Raw genomic sequence first — 26,780 nt, forward strand, 5'->3', positions numbered from 1 at the left:
TTATCTGCTACTGGTTTATGTAGCCTTTAGGCCGGCACCAGAAACAATCACTCCTACAGGGTCAGCTGCTGGTCAGAAGCAAAGTAAGAAAAGATTTTGCGTCCAAACACAGCAGCCATAATTTCTGTACAGCTGGCACCTGCTACTGGTGCACAGCATGAAGGTGAAAGGTCAAAGAGGCAGTTGTTCAAAACTCAAGAATGGCTTAAAGGGACTTGTAGATTAATCTGCTTTATTAACTTCCGTATATTAGATAACTATTGCTGTGAATGACAGTACATCTTTTTGAATAAGTCACATCTCTTTCTCTTTTAAATTAGCTTTCGAGTAATGAATATTAAATAGAAAGCATTTCAGGGGTAATTAAATGAAAACAGAATGATGTCATTTTACAATTATATTTGTATGTTTATAGAATAGGGGAATTATAATGTTTTACAAGGAGCTAAAGGGAAAAAAGAGCCAGCTCTTCATGAAGAAGAATTTGGAATACATAAGCCACATATCCATTAGGCTTTATCTTTAAACTAAAAAATACGATGTGGTTTGGAACTTAGTGTGAAGTCACTGGGTGCCATTGGCTTGATTTGGTATTCTCAGGGGCTCCTAATGCTTTCCTTATGAATTAAAGGGGACTGTAATCTGTCATCTCTCTTTTATCTGCAGTTTAGCTATTAGTCTGCAACAAATGTTCTCAGGATAGCAAAGGAGTGGTAAAAAAAAAAACTGAACAGCCATACCTTTTACTCGTAAAAGCATATAAAGCAGATAGAGAATATTTCATAAGGGGAAAAAGCACTGCGACACAGGGTTATCCCAATAATTATTAAGCATGCTTTATAACAGTCTCTCACCAGTATGGCAAACGGCAACCAAAATGGTTTTTAGCCTATTCATTAATAGTGGCTGGCATAATTACCATTGTTGTAAATTAAGAATAAAAAGAATTCACTAAATACATCTTTTTAAAAAAACCTATGCAAGGAAAATTTCTAACCCATAGATTAAATACTAACCCCAACTCTGGGAAGGCTTTTAACAATATGTATTCGAAAGGAATTGGTTTTATCTGTTGACGTTCAGTGATTTTTGGTTCGTATTTTTTTGTTTGTTTGTTTTCTTAAGAACTCTCAGAAACAGCAGCACTGCAGAGAACATCTGTGCCTTTATGCTAATATGACACAGCAGCATTTACTTCTTACTTCACAAATAGAAGTTATTTAGGATTTCACTTGCCCTCCCAAGTTTCGATACGTGTGCAGCCTTTCTACTCTTAGTGTTTCTACGACATAAGAAAATGACACCTAGGATCATCTCCCTGCATCACACAAAGCTAGCCCAGGACTTACCAGACAGATCCTAAATCTGTATGATTACCTCAAAGAGGATGGCTACCTTGGCCAGAAAATAACGATTCAGTAGTGTTTTCTTACCGTACATACCATTCCAAAGAACCTTCCTACATCCTTCTTGAAGACCTAAACTTTTCCTTCAGCCTGCTATTTACTGCAGGGTTTCTGGGAAGTAAGACATAGCTATAGAAGGAAAACCTCAGGCTCAAACAGATAATTTTAACAAGTGATTATTATGAAAAAAAAAAAAAAAGTAGAATCAATTATATGCTAGGCTGTGTGCTAAGTGCTTTACATATATGTATATGTATATATTTCTATTTACAACTTGTAACTCTGTGAGGTAGGTATTTTTATCTCCATTTTATAATCAAAATATTATAATTATAGTTCAGAGAAGTTAAATAATTCACCCAGTATCATACAGCTGATAAGCAGTAGAACGTGTGCTCTTAACCACTATACAGTACTAGTAACTAACTGGCCTAGAAACAGGATTGGCAGGGAAGGAAGAGTGGCAGGAAGGAAGAGCTATACAGCATTCTTCAATCAAGGACTGAATTCAGTCTTCAGTCCTTGAGCCTAAGACTTCCTTTTTTTGAGACAGAGTTTCGCTCTTGTTGCCCAGGCTGGAGTGCAGTGGCATGATCTTGGTTCACCACAACCTCTGCTTCCCAGGTTCAAGTGATTCTCCTGCCTCAGCCTCCCAAGTAGCTGGGATTACAGGCATGCGCCACCACACCCGGCTAATTTTTGTATTTTTAGTAGAGACAGGGTTTCTCCATGTTGGTCAGGTTGGCCTCGAACTCCCAACCTCAGATGATCTGCCTGCCTCAGCCTCCCAAAGTGCTGGGATTACAGGCATGAGCCACCATGCCTGGCCTAGGACTCTTTTTTGTTGTTGTTTTTGAGAACTGATTGGACAGGAAGTAGATACTTGACCCAAGCTGACTCAGTTAGAGTCTTTCCTCCCTAGATTTAGAAACTGGCACTTAAAAGATGCTGGTTGCCAGGCACAGTGGCTCATTCCTGTATTGTCAGCACTTTGAGAAGCTGAAACAGGAGGATTGCTTAAGGCCCGGAGTTCCTGACCAGCCTGGACAACATAAAAATGGGTTAGAAATTTTCCTTGCAGAGGTTTTTTTGTTTGTTTGTTTGTTTTGTTTTATTTTATTTTTTTTTTGAGACAGAGTTTTGCTCTTGTTACCCAGGCTGGAGTGCAATGGCACGATCCCGGCTCACCACAACCTCCGCCTCCTGGGTTCAGGCAATTCTCCTGCCTCAGCCTCCTGAGTAGCTGGGATTACAGGCATGCGCCACTGTGCCCAGCTATTTTTTTGTATTTTTAGTAGAGACGGGGTTTCACCATGTTGACCAGGATGGTTTCGATCTCTTGACCTCGTGATCCACCCGCCTCGGCCTCCCAAAGTGCTGAGATTACAGACGTGAGCCACCGCGCCTGGCCCAGAGGTTTTTTAAAAAACATACATTTAGTGAATTCTTTTTATTCTTAATTTACAATAATAGCAATTATGCCGGCCACTATTAATGAACAGGCTAAAACCATTTTGGTTGCCATTTGCCATAATGGTGAGAGACTGTTATAAAGCGTGCCTAATTATTATTGGGATAACCCTGTGTAGTAGTGCTTTTTTCCCTTTTTTCTGTCTCTACAAAAAAAATTAAATTATTTTTTAAAAAATGTTTAGGCCAGGTGTGATGGCTCATGCCTGTAATTCCAGCACTTTGGGAGGTCGAGGCGGGTGGATCACTTGAGGCCGGGAGTTTGAGACCAGCCTGACCAAGATGGGGTTTCCCATCTGTACTAAAAATACAAAATTAGCCAGGCATGACAGTGCATCCCTATAACCCCAGCTACTTGGGAGGCTGAGGCAGGAGAATCGCTTGAACCTGGGAGGCAGAAGTTGTGGTGAGCCAAGATCATGCCATTGCACTCCTGCCTGGGCCACAAGAGCAAAACTCCATCTCAAAAAAAAAAAAATTTTTTTTAATGCTGGTCAACTACTAGTCCTCACCTAAATTGAAGACTTGAAAACTCAAGAGCCGTAAGGCAGCCATTCCCTGCCACATGCTCAGAGAAATAGCCAGTCTTAGAGGAGAGAAAAAAGAAGCAGACATGCTGAGGATCTCAAATGAGAGACCAGGCAGCCCCAGAGAAAGAAAAAGACTGAGAAATACCCTGCCAGCTGCCTTGTCCATGGTTCCAAGCCCTTGAGAGACTTCACTGCACTGCCTTGTCTGGGGGACAAACTACTTCTTATAGACCTAAGTGTTATCAGAGGTAGTCTCTGTCCTGACAGCCAAAAGAATCTTGACTCGGGAGAGTTGTGAGGATAAAATGAACCAATGAGTATAGATTTACCTAACACAAAGAAAGTATTCAATAAACATGTAAAATTGGCCTTCACCTTGAAAAACAGTATGCTGGTACCACTTTTTTTGTGTCCTTGTGGGAAAAATATCCCTGCTATTTATACTATAAATGTGAAAAATATCCTTTCAGGAGATTCCAAGCCCAAGACTTCCTTTCAAAGATAATTTGATTTTGAAGCCAGGTCGCTGAGATCTTTCCTGGTCCCATCCAGTGTTTTGCCTTTCTTAATGTTCTTTCTGTGATAAGCATTCTCAAAATCACAGTTACTGGATTGGGTGAGGGCATGGTGTGGTGTGAGTTTGAAATTCTTGGCCCCAAACTGACTTTTTTCTTACCTATTCCTCCTGCATACTTCAGGCATTGCCTTGCAATGGCCAAAATGAAAATAAATCTAGTTTATTAGTCCGTTTTGTGCTACTATAACAGAATACCATAGATTGGGTAATACATAATGAATAGAAATTTATTTGCCTCACTGTCCTGGAGACTAGGAAGCCCAAGGTCAAGGGGCTGCATCTGGCAAGGGCCTTCTTGCTGTGTCATCTGATGGAGGAGGTTGGGAAGGCAAGAAAGAGCACCAGGGGGCCAAACTCAACCTTTTATAAAGAACCAATCCCAAAATAATGGCATTAATCCAAGCATGAAGGTGGAGCCCTCATGCCTAGTCACCTCTTAACACTGTTGCATTGGGGATTAAGTTTCCAACACTTTCTTTTTGGGGAACATGTTCAAACCATAGCACCTTATAATTCTTCCCATTCATATAATGTCTTCCTACCTAATGTCTCTGATTCTCACAATAACCCTAACAGGGAGTTAAGGCCAACACAGATTTTTTTTTTTTTTTAACTCAGGAGTCTAGGTACATCAACTAATGTACTCCTGCAGTGACTGTATGGGAGACCTATGCAGAGATTCAGAGATGTGTGAAAGAACTTGCCCAAGTCCCACTGCTAGTAACTAGTGGCATCTGGATTATAATTAAGGCTTCTTATCACTAGATCTCACGCAGGTTTTGTAATGCCACACTAAGGTTTCTCAGGGCCCTAACCTACTCCTTTTTTGTGGCATTTCTTCTTACCTTTTCATCCTTGTCTAAGAGAGACAGCAGAGTAAATGAGATTTCTCCTGCCTTCATTTCCCTGAGTGGCATTGTGAATGGTGGGAGAAGGTCTTTGAATTTCTTCAAAGAATGGCACAGTAATGTGATAGTGGACTTAATAAATTGTATGCCTTATTTATTTTATAGTTATTACTGGGTTTTCACATACTTACAGGTTAAATTATGTGATTCCCAAAGTATAGTATGCTGTAGTGTGCTGGAAACATGAATCCAACCTTTATATTCATTCCTGTCTTAACTCATGGAAAGTTGTTTTTGGTTTCTTGGGTTTTTTTTTTAAATAGGTTCTCACTTTGTCACCTAGGCTGGAGTGCAGTGGCACAATCTCAGCTTACTGCGACCTCTGCCTCCCATGCCCAAATGATCCTCTCACCTCAGCTTCCCAAGTAGTTGGTATTACAGATGGGCACCACCACACTCTGCCAATTTTTTTTGTATTTTTGGTGGAGATGGGGCTTTGCTATAGTGCCCAGGCTTGTCCCAAACTCCTGAGCTGAAGTGATCCACCCACCTCGGCCTCCCAAAGTGCTGAGATTACAGGTGTGCACCATCGCACTCAGTTTTAACTCATGGAAAATTTAACCAGCAGTAGCCACTGATGGAACTGTGAGTTTATATAGTGTGTTGAGGAAGACTTCTTGCTTGTTTCCAATCTTATATCACTATTTGAAGAACAAGGTAAAAAGAGATTCCTTAATACTCTGGCCTTTCATGAATTAATGTGCCTCCATGCTTTGCAACCCAGAGGAGCTCTTGCTTATTAATTATCTATCCCTTGGCATGCTTAGGAAGATGTAGACTGAGTGCTTTCAAACAACTGGAATTTCATCCTCCTTTCAAAGTTTTTAAATTGCAAATTGTCCATATTTGTTTGGACTTTCTATTTTACAACAATCAGAGCAGACAGGTTTTGCAGTCAACATGCCTGGTTTTGAATACCAGTCATACTATTTGCTAACCGCATGTACTTGGAATAGTTACTCTGCCTCTTCGGGGGTAACACCGCCTCACCAAGGGAATTCTACAGATTACCTGAACTGGCCTCCAGGATCAGATAGCTGAACCACTTCCTCCCTTGGTGTCATGCCTAGACTACCCAAGACTTTAGTTAAGACTCATTGTCTTAGATTCTCTCCCAGTCCATCACTCCCTCAGCCTACTCTATAATCCAGAACAGTGGTACCATGGAAAAGGAAAACGTTTGAGTACATACTTAGTTGAGATCCTATAAACAAAAAATGTCAAACTCCCAAGAAAGACAGTGACAGTCTGAAGAGTGCAAGGTCTGAAGAGAAATCTCTTAGGCACCAAGGCAACCTACCAGAAAGAAAACCCTAAAAAAGAGCTCTATGTTAATGCCCATATTTAATGTGGCATCTCATTTTACATGGGGCAAACAAGTTCCACTCAGGTCAGGGAACTAAAAGCATCAATTAGAGATAAGTGCATTTAGGGATCTCTCTGAACCCCTTAAGACTGGAAGGAAACCACTTGATGGTGGGCAGTAAAAGATTAATAAATACTAAGGCTACATGAGCCCTGAAGGCCACAGAGCGCACACTTTATCCAATTCTGTGCCAATGGTGCTTGACACATAGGAGGTCAGAAATTTCTTGAGTAGTGAATAATTGTGAGAAATGAAAAGGGAGGGGAAAAGACAGAAGGAAAAGTCCCCAGCACAGTACCAGACACACTGGAGGTACTCAATAAGTATGTAGTTACATGCGTACACCTAGCACCTAAGAAGAGCTAATAATAGAATATTATTGACTTGAATTGTACACAGGTGAAAGAAGCCTTGTAGATAACAAGAGGCATTCATAGTCCCTCCTGAGGCTTAGCTTGTTTTGGAGACTGCACTTGAAGGGCAGAAGTTCCACGCTACGCCATTATGTACTCTCATCCCACAGGAGAGTAAGCCCTCCCTCCCCAACTTCATCTTTTTCCTAGGCCCCTTGCATTACAGAGAGTCTGAAAACAAATTGACAGAAATCTGGAGGAAAGTAACTCAAGTGATTTAGGAGAATGGAAGGGCTGGCTTATAGGGCCAGATTAAAGAAGCTAAATATGTATAGCTTACCTAAGTGACAACTAAATGGGGCATTTGATAAGTCTATAAATACTTGGAAGATGTAAATGCCAAGGAGAAAAGGGAATTACTTAGCATGGCACAATAGAGTATTGGCATAATGGAATAATATTAAGAAAGGGAAAATGAAGGTTGAACGTCAATAAAAAGCTTCCTGACAAACAGAACTATTCCTGACAGGGTACACTATTAAGTTATGTGCTATAGGCCAAGGGAAGTAATGTCAGTGCCATTTCTCAGAGCACTGGCAACAGAGCCAGCAAGATAGGACCCAAGAAGTGTCCTCCTGACCCAAGGCACAGGAGCCAAGCAGGAAACCTATGTCTGTGGCCTCCCAATCCTAGAAGAGGAAGAAAGCTGCATCTTCTTTTTATTGTTGCTCACTCTGTCACCCAGGCTGGAGTGCAGTGGCATGATCTCAGCTTACTGCAGCCTCCGCCTCCTGGGTTCAAGTGATTCTCCAGTCTCAGCCTCCTGAGTGGCCGGAATTACAGGCCCACACCACCACGCCAACCTAATTTTTGTATTTTTAGTAGAGATGGGGTTTCAACACGTTGGCCAGGCTGGTCTTGAACTCCTGACCTCAGGTCACCCTCTCCCATCACCCAGCCTCCCAAAGTGCTGGGATTACAGGCATGAGCCATCTTCTTGGGAAAAATCAGATGGCCCAAACCTCCTAAAGGCCCAGACCCTGTGGAGAATGATTAAACCAGCAGTTTAGGGGCCAGGCGCGGTGGCTCATGCCTATAATCCCAGCACTTTGGGAGGCCGAGGCGGGTGGATCATGAGGTCAAGAGATCGAGACCATCCTGGTCAACATGGTGAAACCCCATCTCTACTAAAAATACAAAAAATTAGCTGGGCATGGTGGCGCGTGCCTGTAATCCCAGCTACTCAGGAGGCTGAGGCAGGAGAATTGCCTGAACCCAGGAGGCGGAGGTTGCGGTGAGCCGAGATCGCACCATTGCACTCCAGACTGGGTAACAAGAGCGAAACTCCGTCCCACAAAAACAAAACAAAACAAAACAAAAAAAAAGACAGCAGTTCATTACCACATCATTGCCAAAAAGATTTATTCAGCTTTAATGGCACCCCATTTCCTGCAGTATGAAATCTATAATTCACTAGCACATATTACTAGGCTTTTCACAAGACCTGGCCCTAGCCTATGTAATCACCCTCATCTGCCACCAGTACTTACACATCCACCCTTTCCATTCCCACAGAACTGCTCATCGGTCCCCCAGACTCTTCTCCAAACCTTTGCACTTGCTTGCCCTTCTTCCTACCCGACTGTCAAACTTCTCTTATTCTCAACAACAGATCCAAATATCACCTTCTCTATGAAGCCTTCCCTGGCTGCTTCCACCCCTAGGCAGGGTTAGCCACCTCTGGTTTCTAAAAGCCTCCTGTGTAGCCATCCCAAGTAGCTGGGATTCTGTTTATGGCCATTTACTGTATCTTCTGCCATTGTTTCTATACTGTGTATCCCCTCCCCTACTAAACTGTAAACTCTTTGAGAGCTGGGACCGTGACTTGTTCATCTGTATATTCCCAGGGTCTGACACAGAGCCTTGCCCAAATTAGGTGGTCAGTAAATGTTTAATTGAGGAATGAAGTTCTGCTCCCAGTACTTTCAGTCACTGTCATTCCTTGGGCCCCCTATGTAATTATTAGGGAGAAAGAGCTTCCAAATCTCAGTAGCATCTTTGAATCATCTCCCTGGCCTCTTGGCCATCACTTTCTATGCCATTAGATAACTATAGATAAAAACTCTCGTATCTGAAAATTCTGCATGGTTTAAGTATAAACTCTAATATTTAATGGAAAATATGTCTGAGGGGGTCCCATGAATTGTCCACAAGAGTACTTTATTCCCCCATATGAAAAATGAAAACATTTTGCATCGTTTTGTAGCTCATGAGCATGATGATTGGGTGTTCACATGCATATGTGAACTCTAAGCAGTGTGCATATCCATGACAGAGATAACTATAAGCACATGTTTATATTATTCAGTGATCAAGTAAACTCTAACTGAGGCCATTCAAAAAAAAGGGGGTGGGGAAACACTGTCTCTGACTCATACCTCTTTCTCCACATCTCTGTTTTTGTGTCGGACTGTGTCTCTGAAAGTTCTGTTTCTTGGTCTTTCTCCCAGGCTCTTTCTTCTTGGCACATTACTATATTCATTGCAGTCTGCTTTGATGGCTACACGAGCTGCCCTCATGCCATTATGCTTATGTTGTTCTGTTGTGAAGTACGATATTAATTCGGAAATGTTTGATGACTGTTTAGTAACGTGACATGCTGTTTCCCCACTCCCTTTCTTGATTTTGAATAGCCTCAGTTAGAGTTTACGTTATCATTGAATATTTAATATGAACGTTTGCTTGTAGTTCTCTGTCATGCATACGTGCCCTGCTTAGGGTTCAGTTCATTGCTACAGCCACCTAAACAGCAGCCATCTCTACACTACATGTAGCATTTTCTGGGACAGTCTGCAGAGCATCCTTCTCTTCATTGGAAGCCTTGACTTTGAGGTCATGTATTTTTTTTATTTTCTGTTTTTTTCTGGAGACAGGGTATTACTCAGTCACCCAGGCTGAAGTACAGTGGCCCGATCACAGCTCACTGCAGCCTCAGCCTCCAGGGGTCAAGCAATCCTCTCACCTCAGCCTCCTAAACAGCTAGGACTACAGGCACACACCACCATACATGGCTAATTTTTGTATTTTTTGGTAGAGACGGAGTTTCACCATGTTTCCCAGGCTGGTCTCGAACTCCTGAACCCAAGCAATCTGCCCACCTTGGCCTCCAAAGTGCTGAAATTACTGGTGTGAGCCGCATGCCTGGCCTGAGGCCACGTTCCTAAAGCTCTGAATTTATCCACATCTTCAGTATGTTTCTAAGATTATGTTTCTTAGAAATATTTCATTGGGAAGAAAATGGGATATGCAGTCAAGGATTCTGACATTTCTCTCTGTCTCTGCTACCCTACCTCTCCATTCCCCTCATTTTGAACTTCTTGCAGTATCTAAACTTGTTACCTTGCCTCTAGCGCTTACCCGTAATTGCTATTCTCGAGAATCTAATCAGTATTGTTCTAAATGGCAGACCACATCATGTCACCTTCTCCTCGAAAATTCTTTGAAGACTACCCTTCATGTATTAGCCCAAACTCATTTCTATATTCAGCATGGCATAAAAGTGTTTTTTTGTTTTTGTTTTTATTTTTTGACACAGTCTCACTCCACCATCCAGGCTGGAGTGCAGTGGTGCGATCTTGGCCCACTGCAACCTCCGCCCACAGGGTTCAAGCAATTCTTCTACCTCAGCTTCCTGAGTAGCTGGGACTACAGGTTCGTACCACCACACCCAGCTAATTTTTTTTATTTTTAGTGGAGACGGCATTTAACGATATTGGTCAGTCTGGTCTCAAACTCCTGGCCTCATGATCCGCCCGCATTGCCCTCCCAAAGTGCTGGGATTACAGTCATGAGGCCACTGTGCCCAGCCTAAGAGCCTGGATTAAGCCCAGTCTCCTACTCCTTGTCCCTCAAATCTACTCCCTGCCACTCGAAAGGTCTCTTTCAAAAACCTCCTGTGCATGGGCTGCTCGTTCCTCAAACATGCCAACTTCTGTCTCCAGTGTCTTTTCTCATTTTATTTTCTCTTCCAAATGTATACTTCTTCCCAGGTAATGCTTTATTCATCTTTTAAGAATCAACTTAAAATCACCTATCCTAGAAGATAGGCTGGTCTTTCTAGATAGAATCAGAGCACACGCGCCTTTGTTAGTCTCTCTTAAGCTTGCACACACAGTTGGGGGACCCCCAAAGTCTGATATAGGCCATTAGAGGTTATAGAACCTGTGTGGTAGTCATTCAGGAAGTACCATGAACTAAAAATAAGAGTCACTTGAATAAAAATTAGGGGAAAGTGCTTTGGAGTTGAAAGTTATTCCTCAAAATACAGATCTTCCCAACATTCCTACCTAGAGGAAAATTTAGATGGTATTTTTGACAAGTAATTCTTAATTTTTATGTCCAATTGAAAAGTGTTCTGTCTGATATTGGCAAGAGAGAGAAAGAATTTCCCAAATAGTGCTGAGTGGCAAACCCTGCAGCCTTCCAATGCCCCAGGTTTTCTGGTTTTATTTTAATGCAGCAAGCTGCTTTATGAGATCTGCAGCCACTTGAAATATGATTTACTACTCGTAAAAAGTTTCAAATGGATAATGAAGATTCAGGAATGAGACTCACAGTGGTGTAGTGTAGTCAATTTTGTTGCTCTTGCTCTACAGTACATCTCTGCCATTGAAATGAATTATTTATCATAATTTATTTCAACCATGGAAAATAAAACTGCTTTCATTGTGATGTGTGCAGTAACATTCAGAATAGGCACATTATATGCAGTACTCTCAATTAATTAATCCCGAAGTTTCATTCTAACTTTATCTTCTATCTTATAAGCTAGGAGACTGACAGGTAATTCTTTGCCCTGTAAACTATGATTAAAATGGATGTTTTGGGCCGGGCGCAGTGGCTCACGCCGGTAATCCCAGCACTTTGGGAGGCCGAGGCGGGTGGATCATGAGGTCAAGAGATCGAGACCATCCTGGTCAACCTGGTGAAATCCCGTCTCTACTAAAAATACAAAAAATTAGCTGAGCATGGTGGCTAGTGCCTGTAATCCCAGCTACTCAGGAGGCTGAGGCAGGAGAATTGCCTGAACCCAGGAGGCGGAGGTTGCGGTGAGCCAAGATCGCGCCATTGCACTCCAGCCTGGGTAACAAGAGCGAAACTCCGTCTCAAAAATAAATAAATAAATAAAATAAAATGGATGTTTTGAGAACTAGAGAAAATACAGTTGGTAATACAGTAGATTGAAACAGCAAACCTAGGTTGTGTTTTTCCTTAGATTTAACAATGGTTGAAAAAGTTTTTTAATTTTTGAAGCAATTAATCTCTTTAAGCAAAAGCATCCCTTAGCTTTCTGTAAAGAGGGGATGGCAGAGTGAGGGATGCTTTTAATTTATATGCAGAAGCATGCAGTGCTAATATATGACCAAAACCAGCTGAGTTTCCTGGACCTGAGGTGCTTCTGAGGTAACAAGTTTCTTTTTTTTAAGAGCAAGACTAGCATTGTGCAAAGAACCAGTTGGCAGTGATCCCCAGTGATTCCAGGGGAGAGCAGGGCATCCGTAATTGATTGCAGTCTTGTTTCTTTAAAAGAGAGGTTCACCTCATCCTGCATTTCATTTGACTTTTTTTTTTCCATTTAAAATACTAAATACTTTTATTATAAGGATGCAAAAACAGTATAAGCACTTAGTAATGTTCTTAATATATATAGATAATTTTAAAATTTAATGTAACTTAGATGGTAGGGCTTAGTTAATCCAGGCAGGAAAATATAACTAATTACATGCTTATTTATCCATTATGTTCATTTTTCATAGCATTCCACTGATACCACATAGGTGAAGAGCAGACAGAGAGAACAATTGATTTATTTTTCCCTAAAGATAACTATTATCTAATTTGAGCAGGATCGCATTTCAATATCTGCTGTACACATGGCCTCAGGAACAGCATTTGGAAATGACAGAAACTCCCTTACTTCCACAAACCCTGAAAATCTGGAAGCTTTTTCTCTTTTCACAGCACTCAGATTTTGCCTAATCCTGGGTCTCCAACCAGGGCATGGGGCTTAGGTGAAACTCCTGTGGAGATAGGTAGTTTCTCTGCCTTTTCAAATCCTACCATACTATAAGAAATCATTTTTTTTTTTATTTTTTGTTTTTGTTTGTTGTTTTTGTTGGGGCCAGCCTTTCCCTTCTTTTTTACTGACCTTCTGAAAGGCCAATGACAAGTGCCAGAGAATTCCTGAGCCTCAGAAGCAACTCTTGAAACTCAGATGCTTTTGTTAACTGGTTGTTCCTCAAAACATGACCAAGTTATTTGCATCAGAATGAAGGACAATTTAGCTTGGCCAGAAGTACAGATAATTTTGTATCCTATCCCTCTTCCCATTAAGGCAGACAAACTGACAAATTAAGATTAACAGATTGGCCGAGCGTGTTAGCTCATGCCTGTAGTCGCAGCACTTTGGGAGGCTGAGGTGGACAGATCACCTGAGGTCAGGAGCTGGAGACCAGCCTGGTCAACATGGCAAAATCCCATCTCTACTAAAAATACAAAAAAAAAAAAAAAAAAGCCTATGGTGGCCCAGGCTTGTAGTCCCAGCTATTTGGGAGACTGAGGCAGGAGAATTGCTTGAACCTGGGAGGCGGAGGTTGTAGTGAGCCAAGATTGTGCCATTGCACTCCAGCCTGGACGACAAGAGCAAAACTCTGTCTCAAAAAAAAAGATTAACAGATGAAGGTACCCCATTCTATGGTATATATCCTATTGGGCACAGCCCTGATCATCTCTCTTTTTGTCCTCTGCACTCGCAACCCCACCCCTACCCCTTATCCAGGTCTAGACACAGGGATGCTTTGTCTTTGGTCTCTCACCTTTTCTTTGGTCTTTTTGGTCTGTCCTTCCTTCACCTAAACCAGAACCTCCTCCTTTTTTTTTTTTTTTTAATTTGAGACAGAGTCTCATTCTGTCACCCAGGCTGGAGTGCAGTGGCACGATCTCAGCTCACTAAAACCTCCACCTCCTGGGTTCAAGCAATTCTCCTGCCTCAGCCTTCCGAGTAGCTGGGATTACAGACGCATGCTACCACATCTGGCTAATTTTTGTGTTTTTAGTAGAGACAGGGTTTCACTGTGATGGCCAGGCTGATCTTGAACTCCTGACTTCGTGTGATCCGCCTGCCCCAGCCTCCCAAAGTGATGAGATTACAGGCATGAGCCAGCACACCTGGCCAGAGCCTCCTTCTTAGGCCCTTCTTTCTACCTTTTGGACAAAACAGATTACTCTTGCCCCATTCCCATTTTCCATTTTGCTGATCAACAGGTAGTAAAGTTGCAGTATAATCAAAACATGCAACCCTGAGCAAAGAAGCTAGGATAGAGAAGAGCTGGAGTTCCCTATATACTGAGGATTTGATCCCTGTAGGACCCGGGTTCATATCATCACTTAAGCCTCAGTTTTGTCTTTTGGTACAAATGGGAGCAGGAGGGAATAGTCTGAATTTTTTTCTCCTATTTCTTAGAACTTTATGGAATTTTTTTAGTTACATTATTCAATATGCTTAAACTTAACAATGGAATGTGTTCACTTTATAGGGAGTATTGTAACTCAAAGGAAATTGGCTTAATTTACTAATGTTTTATATTGTGTTAATTTGAATTGCTGTGTACATATTACTCTTGGTAGGTGGAAAACCATTATTTTTATCGAAATGTTCAGTGGCCCATTTTCCATAGACAGTCTATTAAGTCTGCCATTGTTTATTGTGAAAGTCTGAAAATGTTGACCAACTCTGCTATAAAAGCTTTAGGTGGGAGTCAGGAAAGTCTGCTGAGAACTCTCCAGGAACCACTACCCTGGATTCTAATCACAAGAATTTCAGTGGTGGCCTCACTCATCAGTAGGTGGCAGGGTGTCTGAACGGAGGAGGTGCACATGGACCACATATCTAAGAGGTTCACTGAAGGTGGAAGAATGAGCCATGGCCAGAAATGAGCCTTGCTTGTGACACCCTCAGTCCTCCAGATGTATAAAGTAGGAGCCGGTCGTACTGCCTCAGCCACTATACTGGTAGTCTTGGTCCTCACTCACACAGCAAGACAGTGGCAGACAGCAGACTCGCATGATGGACTTAGGCAGACCTATGCACATATCCCAGTTCAGCTTCACATCCTGGTAGCCGCAGTACCTTGAACAAGTTACCTATTTGCCCAGAACCTCAGATCCTTAGTCTGTAAAATGGGGATAATATCTACTTCCCACCATTACTTGAGGATTAGAGATGGCATAGGCAAGTGCCCAGCAGAACACTGAACACCCAGAAGATGCTCCATAAATGAGGGCTATTACTGTTGTTGGGTGGTGAGAAAACTTGTCAGCCACAGCCTACTCTTAGGTGAAAGTTCTTGTTATTAGAAATGATGATGCCCCAGCCTTTGACCTTTGTAACCTGCAGGCCACTACGAAGGCACTCTCTGGAGCTGGCTGTAAGACAGCAGTGGCATAGAAGAGTTCTCAGGCTAACAAAAGCAACATCCTTGAAAATGAACAATGTATTACTTCCAGTATGTAACCATTTTAAGTTAAGCCATAGATTAAGGCAAGAACCTCCCTGTTTTCTGTACAGTGCCCTTTCAACTCTTCAGCTCTTTATACTTTAGCTTCTGATACTTCATTCATCCTTTTGCATTGATACATTTATGTATTTACTCTTTCAATTGCTCTTTTCTAAATCTCTGATGTGCACCAGTGCCTAACCCTAGGTCCTGGGGATACAATGCCGCAGGAGTTTGCAATCTAGTCTTACCACCCAACTGTCATTGTAGTCATCATCCTGTATTCAGTCAAGTTGGCTTTTTCCATTTTCTCAGCCTCTGCTCCTATTTCTCCAACCATCCTGCTCCTTAATAACATCCAACCATCAGATTCTAGACCCACTGAGCCTTCAACTTTCTTAGAAAAAAATACAGTTCACTGTCTAGCAGTAAAGCATCTAACACAAACCATATATTTGTCTATTTCAGCAGGAGACAGAACAGAAGGGGTTTAAATTGAGCACTTGGGCCAGGCATGGTGGTTCACTCCCAGCACTTTGGGAGGCTAAAGGGGGAGGATTGCTTGAAGTCAGGAATTGGAGACCAGCCTGGGCAACAAAATGAGACCTGGTCTCTACAAAAAATCAAATAATTAGCCAAGTGTGGTGGCACCTTCCTGTAGTCCCAGCTACACGGGAGGCTGAGATGGGAGGATGGCTTGAGCCCAGGAGTTTGAGGCTGCAGTGAGCCATGATCACACCACTGCACTGCAGGCTGAGCATCAAACTGAGACCCTGTCTCTAAAAATAAAAATGAACAAGCTGGGCGTGGTGGCTCACACCAGTTATCCCAGTACTTTGGGAGGCCAGGGCGGGCAGATCACTTGAGGCTGGGAGTTTGAGATCAGCCAGACCAACATAGTGAAACCCTGTCTCTACTAAAAATACAAAAATTAGCCAGGTGTGTTGGCACATGCCTGTAGTCTCTATTACTTGGGAGGCTGAGGCAGTAAGATCACTTGAGCCCAGGAAGCGGAGGTTGTAGTGAGCTGAGAGCACACCACTGCACTCCAGCCTGGGTGATAAGAGTGAAACCCTGTCTCAAAAATAAAAAAAATAATAAAGCGAGCATTTAGTTACCACCTTTCCATAGAGAAAATGTGACTTCGCATATTTGGGTAGGAAAGTCCAATTTGCTTTGTGCTTGTGTGTTACATTCCATGTGAGGGTTGGAGAGCTAGAGGAGCGAGGGAATGAACAGAGATATCGATCACACAACATTGCTTTGTGTTACTTTTCTGGGTCAGATATTTGTAGAGTAATTTTGTGTTTTATTTAGAATTACAGGTTTTCAGAACAACACAAACACTGCCGTTCAGAATTCTTACAAATACATGTGCCAGATCAAATAAAGATGCTTTCTGAACTGTTTCCTGTTTCAGTTGTGTATGTGCATGTGTTGTACTGCAACCCTCAACAAAGTTAGTTAGGTAATTGCGAAGAGACTGTAATCTCATTTACCTGTATCTAATCAGGACATGAATTGGGACCCTCCACTGAGCCATGAAATTCCACTGGGCTGGACCAGAGAGAGTACCCACAGCGGCAGTAAAGGAGCAGTATGTTGAATGCCGACTATGTGGCAAGCACAGTATCAAAGCCTGATATACAGCAGAGAAGTTACTCCTCACAGTGGCCCTTTAAAATAGCTGTTATTGTCCTCTACTTTATATGTAAAGAAATAAAGCCTCAAATAAGTCAAATGACTTGCCCAGTGCCTCAAGTTAAGTGGCAGGGCCAGATTGGGGCTTCATTCTGATTGGCTCCAAAACCTGGCTTTACCATACCATGTTTGTTTCTCTTTGTTGAGAGAAATTTCCTAAAACTCCTGCCAGATTCTGTGGGAAGGATGGAGGATAATGAGGAAGCACCTGATGCAGTGTGGCGTGAGCTTTTCCTAAATGGACCAAGTCGCACAACTCCACCTCAGAAATGGGCTTTTTCCTGGCTTGGCATAATAGCTGCACAGGGTAATGCGGTAGACATTGTATGTGTTTTCAGATATAGGTCCTAGAACGTGTAGTCTAGGCTGGGCATATTTGTTTAATTTTATTTTATTTAGATCTAGACCTCCAGAAGTTGGACAGATTTGAAACAGCCATTCCAGCCATCCCTGTAGCAGTATTGGAAGTGAGTGGGAGTTGAAGGATCGGAGCCCCAGCTCACACAGGCATTTCTTGTACCAGATACTGATGGTGCCTTGTGACTCACTGTGGGCTGGGTGGTACAGAATTGTCAAGAGCTGTCTCCTTTCAGTATTGATGTATGTGTGTTGTGAGCCACAGAAAGCCTCCCACCAGAGATTTCATATGACCTGGGAAGTGATTCTGTACTTAAGCATTTCATCCAGTATTCTTCCACATGGTCCTTCTCCAAAGGAATTTGCCCATCGGTTGGCTGTGTCCCCCATACCCTACTGTAGGATATTAGAAAAAATAATTCTGGATGTAGGCTGCCATGTCAGTGCCACTTAAGCAGATTTGCTCACTAATTTTCATATTTCCAGAAGAATAAAAAAGAAAAAAAAATCAGCCATTTTAGCCAACTTTATTTTTAGAAAAGTGTTTTATTCAAACATCTCCTTACTTATTACAGACATAAATACATGCATTCAGACAAATGAATACGCGAGAGAACCATATAAAGTAATTGGCACATCACTTCAAGATGCTTTGTCAGTTACTGGAGGAATTTGGTGCCTCTAACTTTAATCTTTTCCATTAAAATATCCGTTCTGCCTTCAGATTGTGAAGCCCATAATATTTTAGACTGTCTAGGTGGATCTGTTAGTTTTGCTTGTCACTTTAATTTGTGGCTCTATGACTTTGGGTGGCTTGTTAAATTGTACATGGAAACATGTGATCTGCAAATGATGTTCAACATGCCAGGCTGAAGTCCTAGCCTCTCCCCAGAGAGACTGGACATACAATAAATATGTAATTGGCAGATTTCATTTGCAACCAGCCTAATGGTTATGATGATGATGTATAGAATGGCAGATGTTTAGAACTACAGAGAAGCTCATTACTGTTACTATATACCTTAAATGTTTATAGCACTTTTTACTCTTTGCAATGAATTTTACATACACTATCTCATTTGATTCTCAGAGTTTCCTTATGCTGGATTATTATTTCCCTCCTTATAGTTAATGAAACTGAGACATAGGGAGAGAGGTTCAGTTACCTGCCTGAGGTCACAGGGTAAATTGGATTTCAAAAAATACCAGAGGACAAAACCAACTGTATTCCAAACAATTCAGGTCACCAAAGCCCAATAAGGGGTGGGGTGTGCAGTGGTCTTTGCCACATAATTGCCATTTCCCCTGCCCTCTTTTGGGGAAAGGAGTTCTGGAGCTGTGGGAACAGAAGGGCTTAGAGGTAGGAGGTAAAGAGTCCAAGAAGCAGAAACTGTATCATCAGTTCCCCATGAATGACAGAAACCTGTTTCACAGCCACTTGCCTGGACTATTGCTGCAGCCTTATCCCTGGTCTTTCTCCTTCAGTTTCACCTGCACAGTACACATTCTACATGTCCCCAAAGAGATCTTTCTTAAATGCAAATCAGAGCATGTCTTACCTTTGCTGCAGACATATCACTAGCTCCCCACTACCATCAGGATGAAGTCCAGATTCCTCAGCAGGGTCTTCCAGCCTGGCACTGGCATCTCACCTCTGGCCCACCTCCCTTCTCTCCTTTCATGCTAAGTTTCTTACCATTGCAGAACCCTTTGTGTTCATTCCCACCCTGCTTTTTTGATGCTTTCTCTGCTTAGAACACATTTATAATGAACTCCTTAAATGTTACCTTCTCCGTGGAGTCTTGCCTGACATCTCCTCAAGGACCCAGAGGCATCCCTCCCTCCTCTGCATGCCCACTGCACTTTGCCCAGCCCTATTTCCTGTTATTTCTTTTCTAAGTAGTCTCCCCCAGGAGGTTTCAAACTACTTAAGGTCAGAGGTTGTGGTAAATGCTTGTATTATCTCCCCTATGGATCTCACAGGCAGAATTTAAGAGAACGGATGAGTAATGTACACGTAGGAATGAATGAATGAGTGAGTGAGTGAATTAGTGAATGAAGAGTGAAAGAAACCTTGAACAGCCTGAGCCAGCAGGAAAAATGACGTTCCAGGGTCCCATTGCCCTCTCTCTCTGAGAGGGGCCATGGAGAGATTTCATCTCTCTATAACATGACCTCTTAGGTGAAATGGGAGGCAGACGGGAAGGTGAGCCGAGCTTTTGCCTGGTGCCCTAGCATAGAAGAAAGCATATCAGAGTTGAAAGACAGGGAGTGATCATCTTGGCCCAGTGACCTTTTGACTTCTGCCCACCTGGAAGGTTCTCACCAAGGCTTTCAGAGTAGAAACTCTTCTACAGGGAGCTGGGGGTCTTTGCCAGTAGTTTCTACAGGCAGCATTATAAGCTTCCAGAGTCTAGGCTGTTTGTCCAGGAAGAGCTTTCACAGCTGTTAGCAATACGGAGTGGTGGAATTTGAGCACATGAAAGGCCTGGGACTAGGGAGAACTCTGAGCCAAGGCATCTCAATCTTTTTTGACTCTGTCTTCTAGATGATGTCTGTCCTCATGAACACCATTGTCTTTGAAGACTGTCGGAACCAGTGGTCAGTATCCAGGCCTCTCCTGGGGCTCATCCTGCTCAATGAGAAGGTGAGTATGATTGCAGGAAGTCACGGGAGGTGGTCCCTGGGACAAGAGAGCAGCTATAAACTAGGCTAAACTGTTATGACAAAGGACAGAGGAGCAGAGCCAACTGAGTTTGAACTGGGACCTTGAGAACTCACTGCGAGGCTGTATTCCCTAGAAGGTTCTTCCCCAAAGGCCCCAGATCTTCTTTAGGTAAGCAGAGGCCTCAAAACAAGCGCTTCTGGAACCCAGAGCCCCCACTCACCAGGCGGGTGGTTTGCTCAGTAGTGTTTCAAGCTCGTCCTCACTCCCCTCCCCCCAGTTCCAGGGGAATTCTGAGCAACAACTCCTTTTGCCTTCCTTGGCCGTCTTTTATATCTGGGATCCCCACTGCCCTAGGTGGTGGCAGCAGCGACCCATCAGGGCTTCCAACACAGAACCAGCACCCTTCATCTGGGAGCACATGTTTCCAGCTTCTTTAGAGCACTCGCCACCTGGGCTGCCTCCAAGCCTCTCCAGCTTCCTCTTGAACCCACGCATCTCCCTAGTAGTCAGAGGAACAGTGCATTACAGCTTGGGAGAATGAATTGTCTATACAATAAGATAGTACTGGGGAAAAAGACAGTGAGATTAGAGGCAGCTGCAAGCATTAAAATTCAAACTAAAATCCCAGCCTTGGAAGGAAACTAATAGAAGAAGAAAATATATCAAAAAGAGAAGAGCTGTCTCATCATTCACCTGTGCTGAAGTATCCAATTTTAGCCACATTCAGTAGCACTGTCATTCATCTTCCCTCAGTGTTATTGTGATTTAAATCCAAGCTCTATAAAAGAGAGCAGTTCTTTTAAAATGATTGAGAGGGAATAAGGGCAAATTCAGTGTTTAGAAAAAGCTTATGACATCACAATATTATACTTTACTGATGGAGGCAATATTTCACGGTTTGGGATGAAAAACTAATAATTTTCTATTTGGTGTGAGTCACTGCATCATTATAAAAGGGAAAAATAAGTAGTTTTGTGCATTCCCAATCTTGTTCAGTAAGACATTGTGGTTTAAGTATAATGCCTCTGATATATAGTATTTAAGTATTAGCCTGACTACATATTAATTATGTGTGTTTTTTTGATGTAAGCTGTTTTAATGTATGATGGAAATTAAATATCATGCTTTTTGGGCTTGGAAGAATAAATGCATGACTGGCAAAATGTTGTCTTTGTGCTAAAATTAGGCTGTTTCCAATGATTAGGAGCTGTGTTTAGCATCAGAGCTTGTGTTTGTATAAAAGCCCACAGTCCCCAGCAGGGAAGAAAGGGCTGTGCAGATATTTGTGACCAGGCTTGACAGATGTTTTTCTTAGTGCCAGAAAGCTCTCCCCAAACTAAGCAAGCCCCTCTAGTACCCCACCTCAGAGGAGTAAACTCATTCTAACCCACAAGGACGGAGACTTGGAACAAAGCCTGAAGTTGTTCAAGGAGTGACTCACGGAAGCCAGGAAAGACTATCAGGCCTGAGGAAAGACCCTTGGCCTTGCCTTCAGTCACTTAAAATGCTCCCTAGGCATTTTTAGTTATTTTCTTCAGCCTGGGACCCCTCCCATTTCAGTCTTTCTGTGATTAGTAGAGATGAGAGTCAGGAAAAGCATGCATTCAGTCCCCGCAGAGGAGGCAAGGACTTCATCAGCCTAAGCAGTGACAATAGAACAATTATAGCAAGACATTTTATGGAAGGGATCATAGAATTTATAACCAGGAGTGTCTCTATCGCACAGGTTTTCTCTAAGGGCATAAGGTTTTCTCTAAGGGCTTGGGTTCAAAGTGGACATAGACAAAAACTCCTCTGAGCATTAGTGAGCCCTGAGTAGATGAGAGCTGGTCTAGCAGTCTCCCTACGAGCTGTCTTCAGGCCGGGTTTGGAGTCAGAGCTCTGACGCTATTCTGTCTCCCATCAGTATTTCAGTGAACTGAGAGCAAGTTTGATAAACAGCCAGCCTCTCCCCAAGCAGGAGGTCCTTGCCCAGTGCTTCAGGAACCTAATGGAAGGAGTGGAGCAGAACCTGTCTGTCAAGAACAGAGACAGGTGAGCATTGCCCAGTAGGATGTCACTGGGGGAAGTAGGCATTCCAGCTTTGTTGAAAATAACTGTATTGTGCTTAACACAGCTCACATACAGATGTCCCTTTCCTGTTACACCTTGTGATCCTAGACTCAGTTCCATTCCATTCAGTAAATATTATTGGTTATTTGATTTCTTTCAAGTGTCATACTAGGCATTATATAGGGATACAGAGATTAATAAAATGTAGAATCTGTCCTTAAGCAGTTTATAATTCAACAGGAGAGATACGAAAAATAACTATAATTGAAAAGATGAAAAGAAGGAAAGTGCAAATCTGCTATGGAAAATGAGGAAAGACTTCTTGGCATTTGAACGAACATAGTCCTTGAGGTCAGACAGATATCCCAGTTACAGCTGAGTAGGATCCTGACTATAGCTAACGACAGTGTACTGTGTATTTCAAAATAGCTGAAAGAGAAGACTTGAAATGTCCCCAACATATAGAAATGATAAATATTCCAGGTAATGGATACCCTAAATACTCCAGCTTGATCATTACACATTCTGTGCATGTAACAAAATATCACATGTACTCCATAATGATGGAAAAATATTATGTGGCAATTTTTTAAAAAATTGTGGCTGGGCATGGTGGCTTACACCCGTAATGCCAGCACTTTGGGAAGCCAAGACAAGTGGATCACCTGAGATTGGGCATTTGAGACCAGCCTGGCCAACATGGTGAAACCCCATCTCTACTAAAAATACAAAAATTAGCCAAGCGTGGTGGCACTCACCTGTAGTCCCAGCTACTCAGGGATAGGAGAATTGCTTGAACCTGGAAGGCAGAAGTTGCAGTGAGCTGAGATTGCACCACTGCACTCCAGCCTGGGCAACAGAGTGAGACTCTGTCTCAAAAATAATAAAATTAATTTAATTTAATTTAATTTAAAAATTTTTTAAGATGATATTTTATAACTGGCCTTTTTAGGCTGTGTGGCAGTAGGCAGCTAACTTCTCCACTCAGTTTCTTGACCAGTAAAATGGAGATGATAATAATCACTTCTGATGTCTAAATGACAGAACATAGTGAAGCCTGGCACCTGGCACATATGACCTACAGTATTAATTTCTTCCTCTGTCTGTTCTTTTAGAATGGCTGGTATCTCAGTTGCCAATGAGATCTAAATAAAAGGATCCTGGAACTTATCAGCTAGATCTGACTTTGTTCATTCGTTCATTTAGTTCACAACACTTTATTCAGAATCTACTGTGTAGGCATTGGGGTTACCAGTGCTAAGCCAATTATTTAAGCTTCCTCCCCTTCATGGATCTTACATTCTAGTGGAAGAGACAGTAATGAATGATGGAGAAAGAACATATGTTCAGGGGAAAAAAAAAATGCCTGCACCATCCTTTTATAAATGTGGTAGCATTCAAATGCTGCTCCATTTGAAATGCAAATCGTCAGTCATCCCAGGAGCCACGGTGTATTCTGGAGTTACCAGCCAGGGCTTTGGTAATACATGGCCAAGTCAGTTGGGATCTGCAGACGTGTTCCCTTGACTGCTCACTTCAAGATCCTCGATCATGCAGAAAGTGACAACCTCAGAAGCCAGCAGATGAGACTTGAACAGGGAAGCCCTAGGTGTCTCAGGGGAAAATTGCTTCACCTAAGGCTTGGAAATTTGAGTACTGCCTCCTGAGCTGCTCTGTGAAATGAGCAGACGGCCCTCCTAGTTTAATGAGAGTAATAGCCAGAGAGGACTGATTCTTTTCCATGTGCCAGGCACTGTGTTGAGTATTTACAGGCCTACAAGCATCGCCTCAAGCAAAGTGACCCAATAAATTCTTTTTTTTCTTTTCTGAGGCAGAGTCTCTCTCTGTTTCCCAGGCTGGAGTGCAGTGGCACAGTCTCAGCTCACTGCAGCCCCACCTCCCAGGTTCAAGTTATTTTCCTCAGCCTCCTGAGTAGCTGGGATTACAGGCGCTTGCCACCACACCTGGCTAATTTTTTGTATTTTTAGTAGAGATGGGGTTTTGCCGTGTTGACAAGGCTAGTCTCGAACTCCTGACCTCAGGTGATCCACCCGCCTCAGCCTCTAAAAGTGCTGTAAGTATAGGTGTAAGCCATCACGCCCAGCCTAAATTCTCACTTTCTGCAATCCCTTGAGGTAACTACTCATATTAGGTACCAAGAGAAGAGGCTAAATATTCATCCAACATCACCTGACTAATAAGTGGTAGAGCTAGTCTAACCCAGTGCCCCTCTTTTTCAGCCACTAAATTCAGTTTTCTCATCTGTAAAATGAGGATACTGATACCTACCTCAGGGAAGACTTGTGATGATTAAATGACTTTATTGGTAAAATCAATCCAATGCTTGCCACATAAACTTCTGTTCTTTTTTTAATAATCCTTACCATCTGTGTGTAATTTAACTTTTCTAAAATTGCTTTTTAAAAGTAGAACCACAAAATGTACACCTCAAGATGTTCAGAGTGGATTTAGTGTCAACCCCGTCTTCCAGGAAGGGGTGAGAGGTTGGTGGTACTGTTGGCGGAACAGCAATGGCAGTGAAAGTGGAGAGAAAGGAGGTCAGCTGAAATCTAGAGCCTTCCTCCAGGAGGGGCGGTCCCCGAAGTCCTGAACTCCTAAGTGGCTTTATCATCCAGAGATTCATGGAGGCTTGGCCTTATTACTACCCTTGACCCTTTCTTCCTTTTTCTGCAGGTTCACTCAAAACCTATCTGTATTCAGAAGAGATGTAGCCGAGGCTCTGCGCAGTGATGGCCACACTGAACCATGCAGTCTGGACATGAGCTGACCATGTGTGGAGCAGCCTTTATCAAGAGACTCTTGAAGGTCCGGGTCTCAGGACAGTGATGTTGGCTAGCCCTGGGGAATCTATTTTTCAAAATATACTAACCACAACAAAAGCCCTACCTTCTTACACGTCTAGCCTAATTATGAGAATTTATAATAGTACACAGAGTAAATTCAGTCTTTTCTCTGAAAAGCGAAGGATGTGTTTTCAGTCTTTCTACCAAATATTATCTTTATTCTCCTAAGGCTCTGAAAGGATGTAGAAACAGTATTTAACCAAAGAACGTAATAAACCAGGTTTGCACCTAAGTGTGTACTAGTTTATGGTCCTGCAATCAAGGTTGTCAGTTTGTTGGAGATGCAGCCTTCAACATGGATCCTGGATTGAGATGAATGCCATTGGAACCCGTTAAATTAGTAGTTTGTTATGTGTCCGGAAGAAGCAGCGTTAGGGACTTCAGGCTGTGAGCATTTAGAACGAGCCTGGAAGCACTACAGAGCATCCCACAGGACCACACACAGGCCTCTCTGCCTCAGCTGCATCTGATAAAGTTGAGAGACAGTAACACAATTAAATGACTTACAAACAACGTTTGCTTTTCACTGGCATAAATCTGAAGTGGTTCAGTCTAGAAGAATTAAGCCGTGCAATTACTGCCTGCAGAGATATTTCTTCAGAAGGAGTCATGTAGCCCCAGTCAGAAGTTCTGGGTGGTACCAGCACCCAGTTCTCTGCCTCCATTTAATTTTTTAAGAGAAAGTGAAGATAACTAGTGGAATATAATATTGGAAGCAGCTCTGCCTTCTTCGGGCTACCCAAAACCGTTCTAGGTGCTAAAATTCAGATTTTCCAAGGATGAGAAACAGCTGGTTTCCAACTCTCCACAAAAACTCCTGTTAATGTTGGGATTTGGGATTGTGACTTAACCCAAACCCAGAACGTGAAGAAGGCCTTTGCAGTTTGTGCTGTACTGTTACTAGGCTATTAATTTGAGATTGTCCACTGCCAAGTGGTTTTTCTATCTCACTGCTGTTTTTATGGTTCAGGCTTATAATAAATATCGTGCCCTTTATTTCTGATAAGACATGAAAGGCTGGCCTTACAGTTGAACAAGACATAAATCTATAGGCTCCTGTTATAATCTCGTTTCTCAGCCTAGTGTTTCTTGAAACCTTTCTCAATAGTTGAGTCTTGCAGTAGACTTGTCATATAAAAGCAGAGTCACTCAAGTTTACCTCAAAATGTTTGTCTTCCATGTATGAAGGAAATCAGGGGAAAATATATAGGGGGTTACTTCTAGTATTTAATGGATAAATAAGCTTTGGCCTTACACTATGTTTCAGTAGAAATGGGAAATATAATTTTCCTTGAGAAGGCAAATTCTGAATTCTGTAAAACATCAGCTGTTCGGAGAAGTTGGACAAGAATTTCTGTTTCTTGAAGGCTTATAACTGCACACTCACCTCACAAAAATGTGTTAAAGAAGGCCTGTCCCATTCTGGCATGGTTTTCTTTACAAATGTCTAGTATATAAAGACACCATGTTGTTTGCATTAAAATGTTCACCAGAAAATGACTGTGGCCACTCGCTTCTCTTTCCCACCAGAGGTAACCTGGTGGTTTCACAGCACACAAGAAAGGCTCCATCAGACTTGGCCTTGGAAAGCTGTTCTCAGAGAACTGGTCAGGCCTGCCCCACAGCTGACGTCAGCAGGACCTGCTGGTAGAGCTGGCCTCATGAGAACACACTGCAGGCATTATGTGTCAGCTAGAGAAGACTCGGCAGACGGTTATTGAACATCCCTCGGGCCGTTTACATGTGTGATCTCTTCTAGTCCTCACAACAGCCCTGTGAAGTTTAGACAGCATTAGCTCCACTTTGCAGATAAGGAAACCAAGGTTCAAAGATGGTGTCTATAGCTTACATGGGTCACACAGGCAAGATTTGAACCCAGATCTGTCTCACCTCAAAGAAATTCCTGGCCCCTTGCAAGGACGATCTGTATTTCAGAATGATGAGTTGAAACCAGTTAATATTTAGGTCCATTA

At 42.5% G+C, this 26,780-nt stretch overlaps 1 protein-coding gene across 1 annotated transcript in view; it reads left to right on the forward strand.

Annotated features, from left to right (window-relative positions):
* Nucleotides 1-26,294, forward strand: part of RANBP17 (RAN binding protein 17) — a 377,695-nt gene extending 351,401 nt beyond the window's left edge. Inside the window, exons 26-28 of the mRNA XM_064376519.1 lie at nt 19,772-19,870; nt 21,798-21,925; nt 24,638-26,294. Of these exons, the coding sequence (XP_064232589.1) occupies nt 19,772-19,870; nt 21,798-21,925; nt 24,638-24,731 (321 nt within the window). The 3' untranslated portion in view covers nt 24,732-26,294. The remainder of the gene's footprint in view (nt 1-19,771; nt 19,871-21,797; nt 21,926-24,637) is intronic.
* The last annotated feature ends 486 nt before the right edge of the window (nt 26,295-26,780 follow it).

The sequence above is a fragment of the Aotus nancymaae genome, unplaced genomic scaffold, assembly GCF_030222135.1.
Source record: "Aotus nancymaae isolate 86718 unplaced genomic scaffold, 86718_ANA_hifiasm-v0.15.2.pri h1tg000015l_1, whole genome shotgun sequence".
NCBI lineage: Eukaryota > Metazoa > Chordata > Mammalia > Primates > Aotidae > Aotus > Aotus nancymaae.